General features: G+C 36.8%; 1 protein-coding gene across 1 annotated transcript in view; it reads left to right on the plus strand.

Moving 5' to 3' along the window:
• The window catches only part of WRN (WRN RecQ like helicase), a 113,466-nt gene that overhangs the window by 30,939 nt on the left and 62,256 nt on the right, over positions 1 to 20,271 (plus strand). Inside the window, exons 8-17 of the mRNA XM_052661475.1 lie at positions 2,478 to 2,566; position 2,769; positions 3,955 to 4,069; positions 6,117 to 6,537; positions 8,571 to 8,651; positions 11,132 to 11,270; positions 13,554 to 13,629; positions 15,307 to 15,374; positions 15,650 to 15,758; positions 16,343 to 16,411. Of these exons, the coding sequence (XP_052517435.1) occupies positions 2,478 to 2,566; position 2,769; positions 3,955 to 4,069; positions 6,117 to 6,537; positions 8,571 to 8,651; positions 11,132 to 11,270; positions 13,554 to 13,629; positions 15,307 to 15,374; positions 15,650 to 15,758; positions 16,343 to 16,411 (1,168 nt within the window). The remainder of the gene's footprint in view (positions 1 to 2,477; positions 2,567 to 2,768; positions 2,770 to 3,954; positions 4,070 to 6,116; positions 6,538 to 8,570; positions 8,652 to 11,131; positions 11,271 to 13,553; positions 13,630 to 15,306; positions 15,375 to 15,649; positions 15,759 to 16,342; positions 16,412 to 20,271) is intronic.

Here is a 20,271-nt window from a genome sequence, read left to right on the forward strand (position 1 = left end):
GGAACTCTCAGTATTCCATGTTTGCGTGGGGAGGGGACCCTAGAGGAGTTGCTGTGGGCATGGAGGGAAATGAGGAGGTGGATATGCGACAGGTCAAGTGAAGGACACGTGTTACAGAGGAGGGCGTTACCCACTGTTTAAATTTTCTTGCAAGTTTGAGAAACTGAGGACTTAGAGTTAGTTCTTGGGTTTGGCAATGTGGCAGTTGTTGGTAACCTTTTACTACAGCCGCTTTGGTAGACTGGGTGATAAAAGACTGTTTTGAGGGGACAGTGGTCATTGGGACACAAAAACAGGGTTGCAGGCTTGGGTGCCGTGCAGGTCCCATAACCGGAGCCAGAATAGAGTAGTGGAAGGCGTGGGTGGAAATCGCATTAGCGTGAATAGAGGCCTGAGATCTAAGGAAAGTGAGAAAGCACCTGTAAACATTTTTTTTATTTTGGTAAAGAAGCTTGGTTCGGAAAGGGACTATTTATTCATTTATTCATCTAACAGAATTGTTGGGGGTTTACTAGGCATCAGGCACTGTACCTCTTGCTGAGGAAAGTGCACTGAACCAAACAGACCAAACCGCGACTTTGTTTATCTGAGGGATGGAATGAGCCACACGGATGCCCGAAGGGAGAACATACAAGGCGTGAGGGGAAGAGAGAGCAAAGCTATGAGGGACAGTGAGTGTAACCGAGATGAAATGAACAAGGGTGAGAGGAGTCGGAAATGAGGCCAGAAAGGTAGCTTGGGCCGGATCATTTGGGGCTTATAGGCTGTGAATCTGACTTCATATTTTATTAATTAAATACAAGGATGAGTGATGGGAAATACTTAGGATTTGGAGTAGCAGCATGATGTGATTAAATATTTATCTCAAAAGGATTTTTCTGGCTGCTACAGGAGGGTAAGTATTTAGGCAGGGAAATCGATTTGGAGGCTATTGTAATAATCCAAGCAAGAGCTGATTGGATTGAGCTGGTGGCAGCAGAGGGGGTGAGAAGCGATAGATATGTATATATTTGCTGATGAATTCTCTGTGGGGAGTGAGATGTAGAGGTGTTTTGGTTGGATCCACTGAGTGAATGCAAGGGTCAGTCACAGTGAAAGATAATGAGAAGAGCAGGTTTGGGTAAGAAAAATCTGGATTCCAGTTTTGGTCACTCCCCAGATGGCTCCGCAGTAAAAGAAACCCGCAATGCAGGAGATGCTGGTTCGACCCCTGGGTCGGGAAGATCCCCTGGAGGGGAAAATGGCAACCAGATCTCATGGACAGAGGAGCCTCACGGGCTATGGTCCATGAGGTCGCAAAGAGTTGGACACGACTGAGAGACTGAGAACACATGCATGCTAAGTTTTAGATGTTTATTGTCATCCAAGGAGATATCTTAGGTGGGAACGTAATTCTGGAGTTTGGAGGGAAGACAGGTTGGAGCTGTAACTTTGAGGGTTGTCAGTATACAGATAGTAGTTAAGCTTAAGAAGATAAAATAGAAGATAGAATAGGAAGTAAGTGGAATAAAGAATAGATGAGGCCCACATATTGACGTCAAGGGCACACCAGCCTCTATAGGTCAGGAAGACATGGAGTGTATAGTGAAGAGGCCTGTGAAGGGGCAGTGGTAAAGGAGGAAGTATAGCAGGGGTGGTGTTCAGAAGCCAGCCCATGTTGTGAGCTGGAGCAAGTTATCAACTATTTTAAATGCCTCTGAGAGCTTGAGATGTTGTTGTTCAGTCACTCAAGTTGTGTCCAACTCTTTTCAACCCCATGGACTTCAGCATGCCAGGCTTCCCTGTCCTTCACTATCTCCTGGAGTTTGCTCAAACTCAAGTCCATTGAGAAGGTGATGCTATCCAACCATCTCATCCTCTGTCATCCCCTTCTCTTGCCCTCAGTCTTTCCCGTCATCAGGGTCTTTTCCAGTGAGTCGGCTGTTCACATCAGGAGGCTAAAATATTGGAGCTTCAGCTTCAGCATCAGTCCTTCCAGTGAATATTCCAATGAAAGAGTGAGATGATCAACTTGGATGAACAGATTTGGCTATGTGAAGGCCATTGGTAGCCTTTCCACAAACAGCTTTTGGAAAAAGCTCAGTGGCAGGCAGTCAGTGTAGGAGAAATTGGCACTAGAAAGTTGAAGACAGTGAGTGTGGACAGCTCTTTCTTTCAAGGAATTTTGCTGTAAATGGGAGTTGTGATATGAATTAGCAATTAGCAGATTGGTGGCGGGAAGATAAGATAGTTCTCTTTTTGTTTCTGTTTCCTTAGTGAAGTAAGAGATGAAGTTGTTCTTTGATTAAGGAGGGACAAGTGTTGGAAGTGTTGGAAGCATGAAGAGAAAGAAAGAAGTATGATATAGTCCTCTTGAGAGTCAGAGAGTGGGAAATGTAGAATAATAATGAACAGTCATTACTGAGGGTTCATGGGGTGTGTGCATGAATTGAAAGCAAAATATCACCCTCATAATTATGTTTTATTTTCAACTGTAGTCAACTGCTTGGGTATAGGCATCCAGTATGTGCCATGGAAGAAGGAAGGAACAAAAGAGTTGAGTCCACAGGAGCGAAGGATTAATATGGTTAAGGGAGGAGAGTAAGGCATGGGGGTATGGGGAGCGGTGAGAAGAATAATGGGTAAGGAAAAGGCAGGAGGTCAGTGGGCTTGGTTCTGAAAGTGTGCAAGAATGGTTGTATTGCAGAAGTCATGCTGGTGTTCAGAGGATGGCATGCTTGCAGTTGGCATTTGGAAGTGATGACTTTATTGACAATTTTAAGATCAAGGGTATGGTTATGGGCTTCCCTGGTAGCTCAGATGAGATATAAAGAATCCACCTGCAATGTAGGAGACCCTGGTTTGATTCCTGGGTCAGAAGATCCTGTGGAGGAGGGCAGGACAACCCACTCCAGTATTCTTGAGCTTCCTTGGTGGCTCAGATGGTAAAGCATTCGCCTGCAATGCAGGAGACCTGGGTTCGATCCCTGGGTTGGGAAGATCCCCTGGAGGAGGGCGTGGCAACCCACTCCAGTTTTCTTGCCTGGAGAGACCCTATGGGCAGAGGAGCTCGGCCGTCTACAGTCCATGGGGTTGCAAAGAGTCAGACACAACTGAGCGACTAAGCATAGCACACGGTTATGGGAAGGGTGGCTGAGATCAGTTGAGGAAAAGATGGCTGGAAATGGAGGGATTGAGGAACTGAAAAGGCCACATTCTTAGGCAGAGAGTTTCTGTGAATGTTGAAATCACTAGGAGTTATCACAGAAATAGAGGGAAGAAAGAGACAGTGAACCAAGTGCTAAAATCTTCAGTGATGTGATTTTGAGATCACAAGATAACTGCAACTAGTTGGAATAGCTGATGACGTAATCCAATGTCCAGTGCTTCAGAGGAGCTGGACTTGTTGAAGGATACAAGAAGTGGTGATGAAGAGTAGAAATTGTAAGCAGGGGAGGGGTTTGGGAAAGGTGGGCAAGTTGGGTGGTGTTGGTGGAGACACTATGAGACAGAATGAAGCTGAAAGTTCGGAAGGTGATCACTTATGAATGAGAAAGGCTTGCATTTTATTTTGTGATGACTGGTAATGAGGGCAGTGAGGAGTGTCTGTCGGGTAAGGTTATGTTTACCAAGCTGTTTTAGTAAGTAGTGTCCCATATGATGTTCTGTTGGTTTCTGATGTTGAAACAGTGCAGGTGCGATCACAGTCTCATTTCTACCTTCACCTTCTGCCAAGGTTGAGAACCACTGGGTTGTAATATGTATGAATGTAGATCAGTTAGAGTTCAGTCTAAAATTTTAAAGCACAGAAATTTGGAAGGGAAATAAAGTGATTGAGGTGATTTGGGGATAGGTTAAGGAAGTCTTTTTGTTGCAGTTCATTTAAAGAAACAATGAAAATTTAAGCCCTAATAGTGTTTAAATAAATATCTTTGCTTTGTAATTTGAAAATTAGTACTGATTCTTTTATTCCAGAGGAGGAAATACTTCCTAGTGATGTGAAGAAACAATTGACTTCGATCTCCAAGGAGATGATGGATTTGGCTGAGTCTCTTCCTGATACTTTCGGAAAACTGGAAAATCCACAGAGGTTAAATGTTTCTGTTTTTTTTTTTTTATATATAAAATCAATTCTGTTTGTTCTTATTGCATTTTTCTAAATACAGTAAAGAAGTTCATTAGGGTGGACTCATAAATTTGCTTGAATACATGCATACAGACTGATGTATAAATTTAAGAAATATCTTCTAATTGTGAAATTGTGCACAAAAGTTGGAGGCTTCTCTGCTTTGTAGGATGCTTTACGAAGCAAAGCCAAATAAAACTCTTAAGTTCACTTGAACAAAACGTTGAAGATTCACAGTGTTCTTTTTCTTTTTGTTTATGGGCATTTTTCATTTAATTATCTTTATAGTTTGGTTACTTGAAATCAGTAAATAGCAACTTTTAAACCTATAACCTCATTTTTCTCTTTTTAAAGTGATTATTATATGAGAATTCTGCCTAATCAGTAGACTATTAAAACAAGAGGCATTTAGATTTTAAAGAATGTTTTATATAGCTGAAGCATTGAAAAAAAGTGAAAGTGTTAGTTGCTCAGTCATGTCCACATGGACTGTAGCCCACCATGCTCCTCTGTCCATGGAATTCTCCAGGCAAGAATACTGAAGTGGATTGCCATTCCCTTCTCTAGGGAGTCTTTCTGACCCAGGGATCGAACCCAGGTCTCCTGCATTTCAGGCAGATTCTTTACGGTCTGAGCCAAGCAGTAGATAACTTTTGATATTTGAATTAACAGGTATTGGACTACTGGTTGTTGTTTAGTTACTCAGTTGTGTCCGACTCTTTTGCGACTCCGTGGACTGTAGCTCCCAGTAGCTGCTTCTTGGAATCTGGCTTTGCTCTGTCCTTAATGGATGAATGACTCCCTTATAAAACCTCTAAAAACAGGAGTACTCTTGAACAGTGATTGAGTATAACATGGTAATACAATTTTGAGGCTAAAATCCTTTGTAGAAATGTGAAGCAGTTAATTGAAATAGAATTCTGACTGAAAAAATGTAATGTTAACGTATTCTTTTTTGGATGAGGTTTGTGATATATTTTCATAGATTTCAAAGTATGAGATAGAAATTCAGCTCTTTTTCAAAGTCATTTTCCTCCTGGCAACTTGTTTTAGTAGTTGCTATGTAACTTTGAGAATATCTGAAAGAAATAACTGTCAAATGGGGAAAGGTACTAATAAAGCTATTTCATATTCATTTTTACATTTTTCCCTCCATGAAAGAAGAAAATAACATTTATATGAAAAATCACTATTCACATTTCAGGTTTTTTTCTAGGAATTAAAACAACTATTGAGTATAAATTATATGTGCTTAATACTTTGCTTTATAATATCAAAGCTAAGTAGGTTTTCTTGCATTTTGAGAATCGGCAACATTGGATTCATTTTTTAAGAAATTGGAATATAATTGTTTTACAATGTTGTATTAGTTTCTGCTATACAACAACATGAGTCAGCTGTATGTATACATCTGTCTCCTCCCTCTTGAGTTTCCCTCCCACGTCCCTGGATGCATTTTTAATAAAGGTAGATCTTATGAACTTTTAGTGGGTCAATACAAGAACTAGTTAAGATCTTTTATTTCAGATTCTTTGTAATAAGTCTATGCTCCACTTATTTAGATACTTCTCTGAACTGGGGGAGAACAAGAGATCTGTGAATAGCTAAAATAATGCCATAAGCATGAATTCACATCCACTTAACTGAAGTTCCAGTGGAGTGCATGAGGCCACGTTCAGGGCATATTTGCTTTGCATTTATGACACAGTTTGACAAGCTTGGATGTATGCTTAACATGAAAATCAAGAATGGATAAAGAGTGACACCATAAACAATTAGTTTGGGGCCAAACACTTCTGACACTTAGTAAGCATGCAAGTTAGGTGTTGAGTGTAGAAGTACCTTGCTGTACTAGCGAGGAGCCCAGAAACTATAAGCATGAAGGGCATGAAGAGCGAGTGTAATCCAGTGTGTCCTTTAAGTGAAGGTCTTCTTATTAAAAAGCATTAAAACTTGTCCTTAGAGTTAACACAATTAAAGTTGAATTCACCTTTCTTAAATTTTTTTTTAGGGTTTCCCTACTATTGAAGGATATTTCAGAAAATCTGTATTCATTGAGAATGATGATGTTTGGCTCTACTGAGAAGGAACTGAGACCCAGCAGTGATTTTCACTTGTTACCACTGGAGGAGCCAACTGCTGGAGAAGCACAAGAGAAACAAATTAGAGCACATAACATTTTTCCTGAAGTTCAAGATGAGGCATGGGATGCCACACCTGATGATTTAATTGAACATGATGGAGAACAGGCACTTGGAAATCAAATGAAACAAGAAGATGGATTGGAAGATGCACTGGAAGGCAATAACTTGAAAGAGAATACAGAAAGAAATTGTTTAATGTCATTAGATATTACAGAAGAGGAACTCCAACTTTTGGAACAACAGGCTCAGGAAAAGGATCTTACTGATGTTACTTGCACATCTCCTGAGGTACTGACTACAGTAAAGAGCAAACAGTTTTTATTCATGAAGGTGGTTGGCTGATTTTTGCTACAGATGGGCAGATAGTAAATATTTTAGGCTTTGCAGACCACCTGGTTTCTGCCCAGTTTTGCCAGTTTGGTGTGAAAGCAGCTGTAGACCAGCAGCCTGTCTGTATTTTAATAAAACTTTATTTACAAAAGCAAAAAAGTGGGCTAGGTTTGGCTTGTGAGCTGTTGTTTGCTACTCCTGACTTAGTATGATCAACAGCGTTTTATAGTGGAAAGATTTTTAGTGTCAGTACACATTTGTTATCATTTGCTAAGCATATAATATTTGTCCTGCTTTTTTACCTAGTATATACCTCTTCTTTTTGTAGATCCCTGTATACCTACTAGAGTTTACTTTTCCAAACGTGATTCTTAAGGGTAGTTTGGTTTCCTCGTATGGGTTTTCTTTGCTTGATATTCTGAGAGGGTTTCTAATAAACTCATATTTTTACTTGACATTCACCTATACTGTCATCTAGAGTCAGAAACCTCATTTTGGTCTTGATAGATTATTGTTAAACATTGTATATTTTTTCTCAACTTCATGTTTAGATTTCTAATCATGTTCTGATTTGATTAATTTTTGAGATTATGTTTTTCTGTTTGCTAATAACTTAGGCATATTTTTTGAAATAGTGAAGTTGTTATTAGCGGAATTACGGTGTTTCTTTAAGATAAAAGACATAAAGCAGTAAACTTTTTATCTCATTTGTTTTTCATTAATTAAAAAATTATCTGTATTGCCCATATTTGGCAGAATTGTATACATTTTAAAAATAATAACTGCATTTTAAAGTTTTAAAATTAGATTTGAAAGTCATTTAATAGGATTATTTCCTCAATTTTCTAAGGACAGATTCTCAGTATTTCTTTGTATTTGGTAACTATTCTAGTAATCACTTCTATCATTATACAAATGGATTTTAGCATTGTTTTCAAACTTTTTTCATACCAACCATTTGTAAAGTGGACTCCACTTTTGGGAAATATCTTTTGCTAATTCTGTAGTACCTTCTGATTTTCTAGAAATTTCATATTATATATTCACTTTAAATTGATAGGTTTCATATAATAATATAGAATTATGATCAGGATTTCATGATCTGACTCACATCTTTTACCCCATTTATTGCCATTTTTTATTGTGTAATAATTATTAGCATTTAAAAAATTCATGAGACCCCATTTAAAAAATAAAAGTATATGACTTATTTTAAGATCTTTTTTAAAGGTTAATTTTTGTGGTTAATGAAGTCTGTACTTCCTTTTCCTATTTCCAATTTAAATTTTAGACTTTTTTGGGGTCCTTCTGTATTTCTTTGGTGGGGTTCTTTCATACAGGTTACTATCATTGGACATTTGCTTTGAAAGGATTGCCAGATTATTGTAGTTTTGTCATATCTCCACATTGGCAATAGCTAATTAAATAACTTATCTGACACTATTTTTCACATACCTGTAGGTGCTATTTGTAAAATATCAATTTATTTAAAGGTATTATTAATCATTGTAACTTTTTGTGATCTTTAAAAAATCAGTGTCTATAAGAGAGCAAGTATAGTTCCTGGCTTTGTACAGAATTTCTCAATGTTGCGAAGAGGTTCCTGTATTCAAAAAGTTTGGGAACCACAGTTTGGGCTTTTTTTAAACTATAAATGAATTTGTCATTTGTATTCTCATTTAGAGAGTGTATACTATTGCAGGCTTGTTTATCTATCTTGTTTATTAGGTAAACAGGTTAGGTAGTTTTTTTATTTGCTTCTTTATTTCTATATATTTATTCCTCCTTCTCTTTTTCCTTCCTCCCATCCTCTTTCCCTTCCTTTCTATCTACTTGTCACATAAACATATAAATATATATTATAAATTTATTAGTGAAGAATAGGAGATGGTCTAAAGATATTTAATGTAAAAGAACTTTATTTTTAGAAAAGAGGGTATTGAGTCAATTATACTGGAAACTAATGTTTGACAAACTTTTTTTTTTTAAAGCATTCATCTTCCAAGGATAATGAAGAGGATCTATCTTACATAATTGAGAGTGATGAAGATTTAGAAATGGAGATGCTTAAGGTATGTTTACCATTACAGAAAATTACTTCTAGTTCTTTACAATGGACATTAATTAAGTAAAATATTGCCTGATTCTAAACTGGTCCTACCACAATGAGATTGCTGTCACTTATGTAGCATTAGATTTTGTTTTCCTTTTCATATTTCTTTATGTCTTTGTATGGCCTATGCATAATTTATTAGCAGTAGTGATGTAGAAGTTGTTAGGCAGTTAGTGTAGGAACTCTGAGACCTCCACCTGTTTTAATAAGTATCCCACTCCATTAAACTAAGCCTATCTCCTTTGTCCTGAATTCCTGGCTCTTAGAGGAATGTGTCCTTGGTCTGATAAATTATCATCACTCAGACCCAGGAAGGGTAGTAATTAACTTGTGTTCCATATGCCTGAGGGAAAAACAACTGGTGATCATTAATCTTTAGTGCATACATCTGGTCCATTGTAAAATGGCTGGGAGTCATGAGAAATGGTTGTGGATGGTAACTTAATGTCTAAGAAAACTAAGAATCCAAGGATCAAAAGAAGCCATAAAGATGTCAAGTCAAACGTTGTGGTCTTTAAGCTGATTGGTTAGAAACAACATATGTTAAAAGTAAGAACCAATCAAAAGTGTACAAATCATTACGAGTAAGGATATAAACTGCTGTTAAGTCCCACCTTTGTGGGAACTTTACCCCCTCTCAGTGTCTGAGAGATTTGTACTTTTCTTTCTGAAATAAATCCTGTTTGCTTGCTACTGTGAGTGTTCTGAGTGTTCACAAAGTTCATTCTTTGGCTCTGTGAATAGGAACTCGGATTCTCATTTCCATAGTATACTAATTAGGTCACTTTCTTTTAATCTTTTCCTGGAATGTGGGTAGTGGTTCAGCTCTCCCGTATTAAAACAGGTTTCTCTTTCCTCCCATCCATGTGTGTCCCTTTTATTTGGAAGTTCTGTTTTTATACATTCCATCTTCTTTACTTTGGTTTTATTTGCTGTGGATGTTTTCTTTTATACATAATTTTCTAATGTTTTAAGTGATTCAGTTTCCCCCATTACCAAGTTGAAAATAGTATTTTATAATTTATGTATATTCTACTTCACCTGACCTCCAGTTTCTTCATCAAATCTTATGAATCAAGGATGGACAATTAGAAAGAAAAGCCTAAACTTAGCTAAATTAAGGGAAGATGAAGAAAAACATGGAAGTTCACCATTATGCATACTTTTTAGTTCTCATCTTTAGGTCGATGTGATTTTTCTTTTTATGAAATGAGATTTAAGTTCCTGATTCTTTGAATTTTGAGGCAGTGTACTGGGTAGTGATAGGAATGTGGATTCTGAATGTGAATGTGGGTTTAAAGGCTTAACTTCTCCCTTAATTAGCTGTGTGACTTTGGGCATGTTTCCTAGCTTTTTGATACTCCATTAACAGTTGTATTTATTATTAAGGTGTTACTTGTGAAGGGTTTAACTAAAGAGCCTGGCGTTTCCTAAGTGTAATAAATATTAGCTAACAGTAATAAAAAGATATAAATACTAAATCATATGCCTTTATTGATGAACCATTTCTCTGAAGAGTCTTATTAAAGTAGTGGATTTATAGGATACTTGTGGACTTCTACAAATTTATGTTATATATTGAACCTCTTAGAAGGCAACTTGGGTGCACATATAAAAGTACTTTTTTTTTACAAGTATATTTGTTGACTGGAATAAAAAAATATGAAAGACAATATCTTTTTTTCCCTTTTGAAGGCCTGAAATGAATACTTTTTAAAAAACCTTTTAAGTCAGACTTACTGAATAGAAGTTTTAATATAAAGAGAAAATGACAACTGTGGTTTAATAATTCTTCCTGTTATTTCTCATTAAGAAATTTTTACAGATGAAACAATTTTGAAATACCTGCAGATTCATTAAGCAGATAATCTTCATTTAGGGGAGGAAATCAGATACCGAGCTGACATGAAAGCATTTGTTTTGCATTTGTAATATTCCTTTCCTAAAATTATTTCAGTGTTTTTGTTGTTGCTTTGACAACTCTAGAGACACATTTATTGTTGACTTATAGTTTAAACTTTATGCTTCCTCAAAAATAATGTCGCTGACACATGATACAGAGAAACTCATTATAAGAATCACATTAAAGCCCACAGTTACCACTTGGGAATTGGAAGCATTGAAGTATGATAAAGAAAAAAATGTTTTAAATAATCTAAATGCAAAATTTATGAAAACTTTCCCTAGGGCCAGTTCATCGTATGCTATTAATGAACCCTGTTTGTGCTGGCAGTATTCCATCTTTGGCCTTATGCCTGAGAAACCATTCTTGAGCACATATTTAAGCGGGAGCACACATGTTCTTTTGTGGTATTGCTTGCGCATCTGCCAGCTTTGAACAAAATTGTAGGCTCTGTTAATAATACTCCTTTTGTGTTTGCTGAAAAAGATACAGCACTCTCAATGCTTTTGCTTTGAAAAATTCTTCTAAATGTTCAGTCTTTAGAAAACCTCAAAAGTGGCATGGTAGATCCAAATCATTCAGAATGCATAGAAATGGAAAAAAATCTGGATCTTCCTTCTGAAGAAGATGATGAAGATGAGAACGAAGCTATTGAAGAGGAAAAAGTTGAGGAAGGTAAGCACTGTTGTGTGTTTGAACTGACTCGTCTCTGATACCTATCACTGATTTTAATTTAGGTTTTAATTTTAAACGTTTTGGACATCAAGGATTCTGTGGCATGTAGTTAATTAGGCCCTGAAAACTTGTCATTAAATCCTGTAGTGCTTTGGTCTTCATAAAGGACAGTCATACTACTTAGAAAAGTAAGTGATAAGAGTGTTGTGTCATTTGGTGAACATGGCGACGTGAAACTTTTCATCCTGAATTTTATACTTTGTCAAAAATGATAAAAAATCATTTAATAAGAAGCAGGGGCTTGCCCAATGGCTCAGCGGTAAAGAATGTACCTGCGATGATGGAGACAGAGGAGACATGGGTTCAATCCTTGGGTCGGGAAGATCCGCTGGAGGAAGAAATGGCAGCCCACTCCATTACCCCAGTAATCTTGCCTGGAAAATCCCATGGACAGAGGAACCTGGTGGACTACAGTCCATAGGGTTGCCAAGAGTCAAACATGACTGAGCACAGTACAGAAATAAGAAATAATAAATTAATTACTTATATTAAACATTATTATAAATGGCATTGCTAAATATCTGTTCTTCAGGTGCTTATTACTTAAAATAAGTGGCAAAGTGTCAAATAGCAAAATGGACTAATTTTCATCTTGTATGTGCAAACTCTAGTAAAGAATCTGCTAAAAGAATCTTCTATCATTTAAGTATAAGTGATGATACTCATTATGGCAAGCTGTAGGCATCTCCTCAGAGAGTGGAATGCTCTCTGGAGCTAGATTTCTTCAATGTTGTAATATGGAAAATTTAAAATACATTTCATAGATGGAAAGTATATGAAAATGTTAAAGTTTTTTCCCTTTGTTTTCTTGTATTAAAAATGGACAAATATTCATTTGTTTAGAGGTGGGTTTTCTTGACTCTTTTCTATTCTCTTTCTTGGCAACTCATGAATCCTTCAACTTGAGGGAAAAATGAAAATCAATGGGGTGAAGTTAACATAACTCCATTCTGCTTTGCAATTGGAATTTTGATCAGAGATTTTTGGTGGAATGGTAATTAAAATGAAGGTTTTACCTATGGATTTTATTTGTGACTAATTAATTCCTGCTTACTGTTGACTGAAAATTGGTTATATTATAAAATTTGGATTGCTATTTTGTTGGCCATGGTTGGCTCTAAATGTTAGTTTTTAGAAGTATAACAAATTCCAAAACATTGTATTTATATGAAGCTGGCAAAAGTGTGAATCTTAGCAAAGTTCTTATCCTTATTATTAAGAAATTAATCAAACAGTTTATCTGGAGTTGTGCCTGGTACCCAAAGGAAAAATAAGTGTCAGTTCAGTTCAGTACAGTCACTCAGTCATGTCCGACTCTTTGCGACCCCATGAATTGCAGCACGCCAGTCCTCCCTGCCCGTCACCAGCTCCCGGAATTTACCCAAACTCATGTGCCTCGAGTTGCTGATGCCATCTAGCCATCTCATCCTCTGTCATCCCCTTCTCCTCCTGCCCCTAATCCCTTCCAGCATCAGTCTTTTCCAGTGAGTCAGCTCTTCGGATCAGGTGGCCAAGGTATTGGAGTTTGAGCTTTAGCATCATTCCTTCCAGTGAACACCCAGGACTGATCTCCTTTAGGATGGACTGGTTGCATCTCCTTGCAGTCCAAGGGACTCTCAAGAGTCTTCTCCAACACCACAGTTCAAAAGCATCAATTCTTCAGTGCTCAGCTTTCTTCATAGTCCAACTCTCACATCCATACATGACTACTGGAAAAACCATAGCCTTGACTAGATGGACCTTTGTTGGCAAAATAATGTCTCTGCTTTTGAATCTGCTATCTAGGTTGGTCATAACTTTTCTTCCAAGGAGTAAGCGTCTTTTAATTTCAAGGCTGCAGTCACCATATTCAGTGATTTTGGACCCCAGAAAAATTAAGTCAGCCACTGTTTCCACTATTTCCCATGAAGTGATGTGACCAGATGCCATGATCTTTGTTTTCTGAATGTTGAGCTTTAAACCAACTTTTTCACTCTCCTCTTTCACTTCCATCAAGAGGCTCTTTAGTTCTTCTTCACTTTCTGCCATTGAGCAAACTCTGGGATATGGTGAAGGACAGGAAAGCTTGGAATGCTGCAGTCCTTGAGGTCGCAAAGAGTCAGACATGACTGAGTGACTGAACAACACCACAGTAACTAGGTTCTTTAAAAGAAGTCAATAAAATAAAACTTTCTCTCACTTTGTGTACCTTTATTTTAACATAAATGCCCATTTTATTTTAAGACTATCTGTTTCCAAGACCTACTGAAAAGCAAATTAACTGCCTCAAGACCTACTTTGGCCATTCTAGTTTTAAGCCGTGAGTATAGTCTCAGTTAATTAAATTACTTATTTACTGTTTTTTTTTACAAACTTAGAAAGACAAATAATCCATCCATTGAACAGTAAAAGTACAACTTCATTATAGTTTATACGTGGTACACTGTAATTTTTCTAAGTGCAGAATTATTTTGAAGTAAATTTATATAAAATTCATATCTGCATATTGTTTTTATAAGTGAGGAAAATGGTTTTCCTTAAGATAGAGTTCTGAGTTTAAATACATTAATAAATTCATCTTAAGTTAATCCTGAGTTTTATTTTATTACAAAAGTATCTGTGTGCCTGTTTTGTGCATCTTACTGTCTAATGCATATTGATGTAATAGAAATTCATAAGACAGTAGTTTGAGAAACAGTGATAATCATATCTGTTTTTACATGCTGCTGCTGCTGTTTTTACATAGTCAAATGTATTTACATCCAAGGGAGCACAGTTATAAGTTTTAAAATGAGAGGAATACAAATGAGATGAAGAACAAGTGAATTTGAGTAAAACTGTTGGTAATAGGAATGTAAAAATCTATACTGTTTTTTTTTCTATTCTGATCTTAAAACATTTTTTTTAGATTAAACTGTGTCCTACGCATAGTATACATCAATGTACATATCTATGAATTTTCACAAACCAGACACCCTGTGTATCCAGCTTTCCGAAAAGAAAGATCAGATCATTATCAGCATACCAGAAGATCACCTTTCTAGTTGTTTTTCCCTCAAAATTTTATTGAAAGAAATTTCAAAGATACTGTAGTTTTTTTTTTTTTTTTTTTTTACAGTGGATACCTGTATATCTGTTAATTCACTATTAGGATTTTAGTATACTTGCTTTATCACATATTGATTATCTGTCTATCCACTTTTTAATCTATTCAATTTTATTAGTAGAAATCATTTCAAAGTAAATTGTAGTCATCTTTACACTCCACCCTAACTTCTTCAGCATGTAAATCATTAATATAGTTAAATATTTATTTTACTTTTTAGCTAAAATTTGCATGTAAGGAAGTGGTTAAACTTAAGTGTTTAACATTGGCAAGTCTTAAGTGTACACGCACACCCACATGTAACCTAAACCCTTTAAAAAATATGTTACGTTACAATCACTCCAAAAGGTTCCCTCATTTCCCTTCTTACTCAGTCCTTGCACCTAGAGCATTTCTCTTATTATATAAATGAGTGATTCTGTTGGATATCTAGATTGAAGCTTGGAATTTATTTTATATTTTAGATATTTAATAAAATTTAATGCAAATATAAATGGAAATACTAGTTGTTCAGTCACCTTGAATGGAAAGTTGGTCAAGCAGGAGTTCTGTTTTAAAGCCTCAGAATTCACGTATTTTTACTGAAACTTGGAAATGTAAAAGGAATTCTGGAGGAAATGAAAAAATAAAATGGCTTTATCACATATCAATTATCTGTCTATCCATTTTTTAATCCATTCAGTTTTTATTAATAAAGTGCATTGGCATAAATTGTAGACATCCTTACATTCCCTTCTAATTACTTCAGCAGGTAAATCATTAACTGTAGTTAAATGTTTATTTATTTTACTTTTAAGTTAAAATTTACATGTAAGGAAATGGTTAGACTTAACTTGTCTCTTCCATTTCGTATTAGTAAAACAGTGCAGCCTTTTGCTTTTCATCCTCCAGGGTTCAGTGGAAAGTGATTCATTCTGTACTGGAAGAAAGAAAAGATAATGTTGTTGTCATGGCAACTGGTAAGTTGTACTTAAGCAAATAACTTATTCTTTAAAAAATAAAGCTTCAAGATTTTGAAATACTTAATCTTTCCGTAAGGTATGTATGTATACAGATGCTGTAAATTGTAGAAGAGAATGAGTTGAGGGTAGATGCTTGAATTTTGCACGAATTAACTCTTAGGAAGGTAGCACATTTGTAGTGACTGTTCATCTCATGCAAGTACAGTGTAAGAAGAAATCAGAGTACCAACGATCTAATTTTATTTCTCTGAGTGTATTATTTTTATTTTAAGGGTATGGAAAGAGTCTGTGCTTCCAGTATCCACCTGTTTATGTAGGTGGGATTGGCCTTGTCATCTCTCCCCTTATTTCTTTGATGGAAGACCAAGTGCTTCAGCTTGAGTGAGTAAGGCTTTCAGAGCCACATTGCCACCCTCTTTTTTTTTTAACTCCTGTGAAGGAAATACTTGATTTATCATGTATGTTAAAATCTAGTTCCTATTAACACATTTCTATAAATGTTGCTTTGTCTTCACTAGTAATATATGACACTTTAGTGGAACAGCTTATCTTCTTTCTTGAGTTCTCTGTAATTTAGAGCTACCAGATGACCCCCCGCCCCCAAATTTTTTTAGAAAGCAAATTTTATGCTGGTTAACACTACATATCACAAAATTCTTCTCTCTGTTGGTTACCCTGCTTCTTTAGCTTGGTATGAAGTATATACATAGAGGTGTAGTTTTCATTTATGAAAACCATTTAAATTCCTTCAACTTGTGCTTGCAGTCTTTTTGGAAAATCCACCTTAACAACCAGTCTTCTAATATAGCCATTGAAGGAATTTATTTACCACATTAGTGAGTTACAAAAAGAGATTGCAAAGAAGAGAAATGTACATCATAACTTTTTGTTTCTTCTCACTTAAAAATGAAGTTGATATTTGTAGTGTGCACATGCTTCCAGGATATTTGTTTTTCTTCTTACAGAATATCCAGTATTCCAGCTTGTTTTCTTGGATCAGCACAGTCAAAAAATGTTGTAGAGGATATTAAATTGTAAGTTATTTATATGATTCCTGATCATGTTGTCAAGTGTCTGTGGTGTTTTTCTCAGTGGAAAAACCTGACTGAACTTATTAACCTACCCAAGATATTGAGATTCATCCATGTTGTTACATGTACCAATAGTTCATTCTTTTTTATTAGATTACATTATGTGGATATGCCATAATTTGTTTATCTGTTCACCTGTTGATAGACATTTGGATTGTTTCCAGTTTGGCGATTTTACACATAAAGATGCTGTGAGCATTTGCATGTGTTGTTGTGTTTAGTCCTGCGACCCTGTGGACTGCAGCCTATAATGTTCCTCTGTCCATGGGATTCTCCAGGCAAGAATACTGGAGTGGGTTGCTATGCCCTACTCCAGGAGATCTTCCTGACACAGGGATCAAACCAAGGTCTCCTGCATTGCAGGAGGATTCTTTACCCACTGAGCTCCAAGGGAAGGCCTGTGCTGAATTACATAGTTATTCTCTGTTAAGTTTTTGAGAAACTGCCAGAATTTTTGAGTGGTTGTACCGTTTTACATTCCTACTAGCAGTGTCTTAGAATTCTAATTTCTCCTCATCTCAGCCATCACTTGGTATGGCCAAGGTTTTAATTTTAGCCATTTTAATACAATGTCAGTGTTTGTTTAAAATTTTTTTAATTTAGTTTCATCTGTGCTGGGTCTCTGCTGCTCTGCGGGCTTTTCTCTATTGCAGAAGAGGGGCTACTCTTTAGTGGCAGTGTGTTGGGTTCTCATTGCAGTAGCTTCTCTTGTTGCTGAGCACAGGCTTCATGGTGTGGGGGCTTAAGTAGTTGTGGCACGTGGGCTCAGTCATTGCTGCTGCCAGGCTCTAGAGCACAGGCTCAGTGGTTTCAGCACGTGGCATGTGGAATCCCCCAGTACCAGGTATTGAACCTGTGTTTCCAGCATTGACAGGCAAATTCTTCACCACTGAGCCACCAGGGAAGCCCCTCAATGTGTTTTTCATGTTTTTCATTTGGATTTCCCTATGAGTACGTTCGGAGAAGGCAATGGCACCCCACTCCAGTACTCTTGCCTGGAAAATCCCAGGGACAGTGGAGCCTGGTGGGCTGCCGTCTATGGGGTCGCACAGAGTCGGACACGACTGAAGCGACTTAGTAGTAGTAGTAGTATGAGTACGTTAAGGCTGTTTATTGTCACCCTGCTTATTTAACTTATATGCAGAGTACATCATGTGAAATGCCAGGCTGGGTGAAGCACAAGCTGGAATCGAGATTGCCAGGAGAAATATCAATAACCTCAGATATGCAGATGACACCACTCTTATGGCAAAAAGTGAAGAAGAACTAAAGAGCCTCTTGATGAAAGTGGGAGAGGAGAGTGAAAAAGTTGGCTTAAAGCTCAGCATTCAGAAAACGAAGATCATGGGATCTGGTCCCATCACTTCATGGCAAATAGATGGGGAAACAGTGGAAACTGAGAGATTTTATTTTGGGGGGCTCCAAAATCACTTTAGCTGATGACTGCAGCCATGAAATTAAAAGACACTTGCTCCTTGGAAGAAAAGCTATGAACAACCTAGACAGCATATTAAAAAGCAGAGACATTACTTTGCCATCAAAGGTCTGTCTAGTCAAAGCTATGGTTTTTCCAGTAGTTATGTATGGTTGTGAGAGTTGGACCATAAAGAAAGCTGAGTGCTGGAGAATTGATGCTTTTGAACTGTGGTGTTGGAGAAGACTCTTGAGAGTCCCTTGGATTGCAAGGAGATCCAATCAGTCAATCCTAAAGGAAATCAGTCCAACACTTTGGCCACCTGATGTGAAGAACTGACTCATTGGGAAAGACTCTGATGCTGGGAAAGATCGAAGGCAGAGGAGAAGGGGACGACAGAGGATGAGATGGTTGGATTGTATCACCTACTCAGTGGACATGAGTTTGAGCAAGTTCCGAAAGTTGGTGATGGACAGGCGTGCTGCAGTCTGTGGGATCGCAAAGAGTCGGATGTGACTGAACTGAACTGAAAGACTAATTATGTTGAGCATCTTTTTATATACTTATTAGCCATCTGTTTATGTTTTTTTTTTTAATCTGTGTATCTTTGATGAAGTGCTTACATCCATCTTTTGCTTATTTTTTTTCTCTTTTGAATTTTGATAGTTTTTATTATACATTCTGAATATAAATCTTTCACTTGCTATGTGGTTACCAAACATTTTCTCTTAGTTTATGACTCCATTTTTCATTCTCCTAAGAGATTTGTGTGTGTGCGTTTGTGTGTGTTAAGTTTTATTTGGGGCAAAATGAGGACTGCAGCATGGGAGGCAGCATCTCAGATAGTTCTTAGAAACTGCTCCAAAGAGGCAGTGGAAGGAAGATCAACATACAAGATTTTGGTGAAGGCGGACCATTCTCCTAACAGTTAGTTTGGGAAGTATCAGGTTTTCATTTGTATAACGTCCAGTTTGTCAGTTTTTTTTTTATGGATTTTGCTTTTGCTGTTGCTTTTGGTGCCTCACTCAAGGTCACAGAGATTTTCCTTTATATTTTCTTCAAAAAATGTTATAGTTTTATGTTTTACATGTAGATCTGTGACCCATTTTGTGTAAACCTTGTATGTTATATCAGGTATTGACTGCAGTTCTTTTTTTGTTTAATCTAGGCACATCCATTTCTTCCAGCTCCATTTGTTGGAAAGATTATCTTTTCTCCACTGTGTTGCTTTTGCACCTTTGTAAAAACTAAATTGACTAAATATACATGGGTTTATTGTTACAGTGTTTAGTTTCTATTTTGTCACCCTGTTTGTCTGTCTTGATTGGTGTCTTGATTACTATCGCTTTATAGTAAGTTTTGAGATCAGGTGGTACAGGTCTTCCACTTTTGTTTTCTTGTTCTTTCAAAGGAGGGTTTTGTTTTGTTTTTTTCCAGTTTTTTGGGATCTATTCTAGCTCCTTTGTATTTCAATATCACCTTTTTAACCAGATTGCCAATTGGGATTTGATTAGGTTTACTTTGAATCTAGATATCTAAAGAGTCAGCTGTCTTTATAGTTCTTATCACTGTTTTACCCTGAAGAACTGATGCACATTGAAGTTAAATACTTGCCTAAGATTACTTAGCTTGTAAGAAGTAGAACTGAGATTCAAACCGAGATAGTTCTGGCATCAGAACTAATTGTACAGTTCCCTGTGTTAATTAGACTACTGAGTTAGTTTTTAATGATATGAAAAGCATAACTTTTTTTCTTAGTTGTTTTCTACCCATTCCTAGTGAAAGCACCATGCCTAGCACACAGTAGATTAAATATTTTGAAGTGGTTTCATAAAGAATATTATTTCATTTTATTTAATTTGATTTATGTCTTCATTTGGTAGAATGGAAAAGAGACTCTACCTATTTTGCCCTAGCCCTAACCTTCATTGCAAACATTGTCTTAATTAGGATTCAGTCTGCACAGAATAGAAATCAATCAAACTAGTTTAAACGAATATGGAATTTTATAGTAAGGATACAGCAATGGCTTGTGGATCCCTATGAAAAGAAATTAGCCAGCCCTCAGGAAGAGACTGGAATCAGTATTGAAAATACAATAGGGCATTTTTTTTTTAATCTAAATTCTCTGTGTGTCTTCCTCTTGCTTTCTCTCAGAAGGCAAGCATTCTGTGCTGTTCTAGTCACAAAATAGATTGCAGGTATTTTTCATTTACATGTTACAGATCTTGCTGCTTGGAGACTGACTGGTTGTTACTTGGTTAGACCCCCAAATTTTAGGACGGAGACTGACTAACTTGACTTTAGTATGCTTTGCATCACTGGCCCAAGAAGATGTGGGCAATAGAGCAGAATATACAGGAGAAACGTGGGTGCTGCGGGTTTAATT

This window comes from Budorcas taxicolor, chromosome 24, assembly GCF_023091745.1.
Source record: "Budorcas taxicolor isolate Tak-1 chromosome 24, Takin1.1, whole genome shotgun sequence".
NCBI lineage: Eukaryota > Metazoa > Chordata > Mammalia > Artiodactyla > Bovidae > Budorcas > Budorcas taxicolor.